Source organism: Lathyrus oleraceus, chromosome 7 (genome assembly GCF_024323335.1).
Source record: "Lathyrus oleraceus cultivar Zhongwan6 chromosome 7, CAAS_Psat_ZW6_1.0, whole genome shotgun sequence".
NCBI lineage: Eukaryota > Viridiplantae > Streptophyta > Magnoliopsida > Fabales > Fabaceae > Lathyrus > Lathyrus oleraceus.
Window position 1 is genome coordinate 160728217 of NC_066585.1, and position 3701 is coordinate 160731917.

The 3701-nt window shown below is 38.3% G+C and overlaps 1 protein-coding gene across 1 annotated transcript in view; it reads left to right on the forward strand.

The window, feature by feature from the left end:
• Positions 1-3402: 3402 nt before the first annotated feature.
• The window catches only part of LOC127107013 (chlorophyll a-b binding protein AB80, chloroplastic-like), a gene marked incomplete in the record, with an annotated part of 1110 nt that continues 811 nt past the window's right edge, over positions 3403-3701 (forward strand). The window contains 1 exon segment of the mRNA XM_051044302.1: positions 3403-3701. Coding sequence (XP_050900259.1) covers positions 3559-3701 — 143 coding nt within the window.

Sequence of the window (3701 nt, forward strand, 5' to 3'; positions counted from 1 at the left end):
TGAGTCAATATCAAATGTGTAGAAGGGTTCCCACTTTCTGAACCCACACATTCTTGTCTTGAGCTCTCCCAGGCCAGGGATAAGAGCTGTGAGGTCTCATCCTCACTTCATCCTTTCATCTGCTTCACCTTAGCCCCTCAATGGCAAGGTTAAGAGCACATTCACCCCATTCCAGAGGTTTGTTTGTCGAGGTTGATATGACCCCTTGACTAAAACCTAACTCTTGTTTGAGCCACTTGTTTGTGTATAGCGTGTGCTATCTGTGCTTGTAGGATTGTTTGACTTGCTTCCTGTGCAAGATGGGATTGTTTGACTTGTTTCCTGTGCAAGATAGGATTGTTTGACTTGCTTCCTGTGCAAGTTAGGATTGTTTGACTTGCTTCCTGTGCAAGTTAGGTTGTGCTTGACTTGCCCTTGTGCAAAGTCAAGTCTGTGTGGTTTGCTTCCTGTGTGAGCCATACTTAGAGTTGTTTGGCCGAACTACGGCAACTCTGATTCTCATGTTCAGGTGAGATACGTAGGCACTAGACGCGATGTCTTGTCGAGTTTGACTAACCACTAACCCTAACAATTTTCTCTCACCCCTGTTGTGATTGAGATATCCCCTTTCTCTTGCCCTAGTTGCAATCGAGACCTTGCTCTTTCCTGTGTCTGTTCAGGATAGGTTGGCCCTTGTGCCATTTAGCTAGAAACCTTAACTTAGGGATGATTTTGCATGATAACATCTAGGCTCGAGTCGTAGTCTCCCTAGTTGTGTCTCCCTCTGTTGTCTGGTTAGGCTAGTCCTTTGTCCCTCTGTAGGGGAACTACGTCGCCCTGATCCTCATACCAGATGAGGTACGTAGGCAGGAGATGAGCAGATCTCTCCGGGCGCCTGTGTCTTTGTTTTGTCTTGTTGTGTGCTTGGAAGCTGATGTGAGTCCATCGAGTGGCATTTGGGTTCCAGTGTGCGTGTGTTTTGGTTCGGATGCTGATGTAAGTCCAGTGATTGGCATTCAGGCTCCATGTTTGCCCCTTGGTGTGTGTTTTGGTTCGGATGCTGATGTAAGTCCAGTGATTGGCATTCAGGCTCCACGTTTGCCTTTGCCTGTGTGTGTTTGCGCGCGTGTCAGCCGAGCTACGAATGCTCTGATTCTCCTTCGTCCAAGGAGATACGTATGCATAGGATGCGATATCCTAGCGAGCATGTGTCGTTTCCCCAGTCCGAACTACTTTGACTCTGATGTCTATGCTTGATAGACTAAGTAGGCCCAGGATGCGATATCCTGCCGAGTCAGTTTCAGTCAGTCTCTTTCTTTTCTTTCAGCCAGTGTGTGTGAGTATTTGAGCAGTGTTTAGCAACCAATATTCCTTCCTTTTGTGCGTGGATCCCGTAGAGTACTACGGATGCGTAGGGGTGCTAATACCTTCCCTTCGCATAACCGACTCCCGAACCCATTCTCTTTGGTCGCGAGACCATGTTCTTTCCCAGGTTTACTCTGAGCGTTTCCTTTCCCTCTTTTGGGATAAATAACGCACGGTGGCGGCTCTGTTGTTTCTTCTTTTCCCGCCGGTTTTTCGCGTGATGCGACAGTAGTATCGCACATTCTTCTCATTTTCTTTTTCATGTACATCTCACCTCTTCTACTCTAATCTCTCCTCTCTTATGCTCTTTATTTTTCATTTTCTTAATTTTATGATATTGTTTCTCTTCCAATTACATTTTTATCACATCTTTCTTCTCTAATATCGCATCTCTTATGTTCTTTCTTTTTCATCTTCTCTAATCTCTCATCTTATCCGCTTTTTCTTTTTTATTATAATATTTTTTATATTATTTTATACTACTATTTTATATTTTTAATTCCAATTTTATCTAATCTTATTTTTGTATATTGAAAGAGAAGTTTTTGTCTAAATATGATGAGTTTTGTTGTTATTTGGTAAAATATGAATAACTAAACACAAAATTATACTATTCTCTATATGTGTATGTATCACTCGATAAAAATCTTATAAAAAATGAACCAACCGAACCAACCCAAACCACATTGGTTTGGTTTTATTTCTAAAAGTCAACCGAACCAAACCGAATTGCATGCTTTTTTCTCTTGTGGTTCGAATGATTTTTAACGTCAAAACCGCTCAAACAACATTGCGAACACCCCTAAGCGGCACTACAAATAAACCGCATTGGTTTGGTTTTATTTCTAAAAGTCAACCGAACCAAACCGAATTGCATGATTTTTTCTCTTGCGGTTCGGATGATTTTTAACGTCAAAACCGTCCAAACAACACTACGAACACCCTTAAGCGGCCCTACAAATAAAGGAGCACGTGAAAAAAAAGCTAAACTTTACAATTCTACTGAACCATGATTGAGGCTAATGTCGTCTTGACATTTGTAGACTTCCCTAAACCTGAGAAAGGCTTGGCTTAATCATAATTGATTTACTTTTGAAATTTATACGATTCTAAATTTCACTATGAAAATTAACAAATTATATATTTTTAACGAGTAGAGGAGAGGTTTTATTTTAATATCCTAGCAGTAAAACTTGCCTACGAAATGAGACAACTTCTGCAGTTTTTCAAAGAAATTATCTTTTGTTCCCTTTTGCATTGTAACTTAACAATAATGGCGTAAATAATAATAACCATGATTGACTTGAATTTTGGTAAACAATTATAATTAACTACTCCCTCCGTTCCTTTTTAAGTGTCACTTTTTTGATAAATTTTTGTTTTTTTTAAGTGTTCCTTACAAAGTTCAAGATAGTATTAAATGTATCTTTGTCAAAATTACCCCTATGTAATTATTATAGAGAGAGAAAAAGTAAAATGAATGTAATATATAATTAAGGGTATTATAAGTAAAAAGAGAAATATTATTTAAAAAGTAACAATAATGATTAACTTTCTTGGTATGTGTAAAAAGTTAAAAAATTACCGTTTAAAAAGGAACGGAGGGAATATATACTAGTTTAGTAATCATGCATTAAAATTGACCAGTGCATGTGTAACCAACCATCAACTATTATTTGGTTCTTTTCACAATTTTCCTACCTTACCTTTATCTTCTTTATTACACTTGGTTCTTTTCTCAAATTTCGACGCGTGTTGATGTAATATTGGTATAAACAGAAACTACAAAACGCAGCTGTCCATAATAGTCACAATTTTCTCAAATCTTGTGGCTCTCAAACACTGTATAAAACACGACAAATGTGGACCCAAAATATATACCTTACACTTCTGAGTTAGAGAAAGCAGAGCCCCATAAATTAAGCCTATTTTATGAAAAAAATAATATTATGTTGAGTCATATATCCATAAGAATCCCCACAGTCACACATGGAAGAGCAGCATTGGATACAAATGATATGAAGATTTTGATCCATGAACGGATTCTAGAATTGCAAAGAAAATCTCCAACTAGCCATAGCTTTAGATAACACACGATAAGAGCATCTGCATTATAAATACAGACTCATATTCATCTTACAAAATCACCATTGATAAGGATACAATTATCAAAAGCATAACAATCTTTTCAATTTCATTGCAATATAATACACGATGGCCGCATCATCATCATCATCCATGGCTCTCTCTTCTCCAACCTTGGCTGGCAAGCAACTCAAGCTGAACCCATCAAGCCAAGAATTGGGAGCTGCAAGGTTCACCATGAGGAAGTCTGCTACCACCAAGAAAGTAGCTTC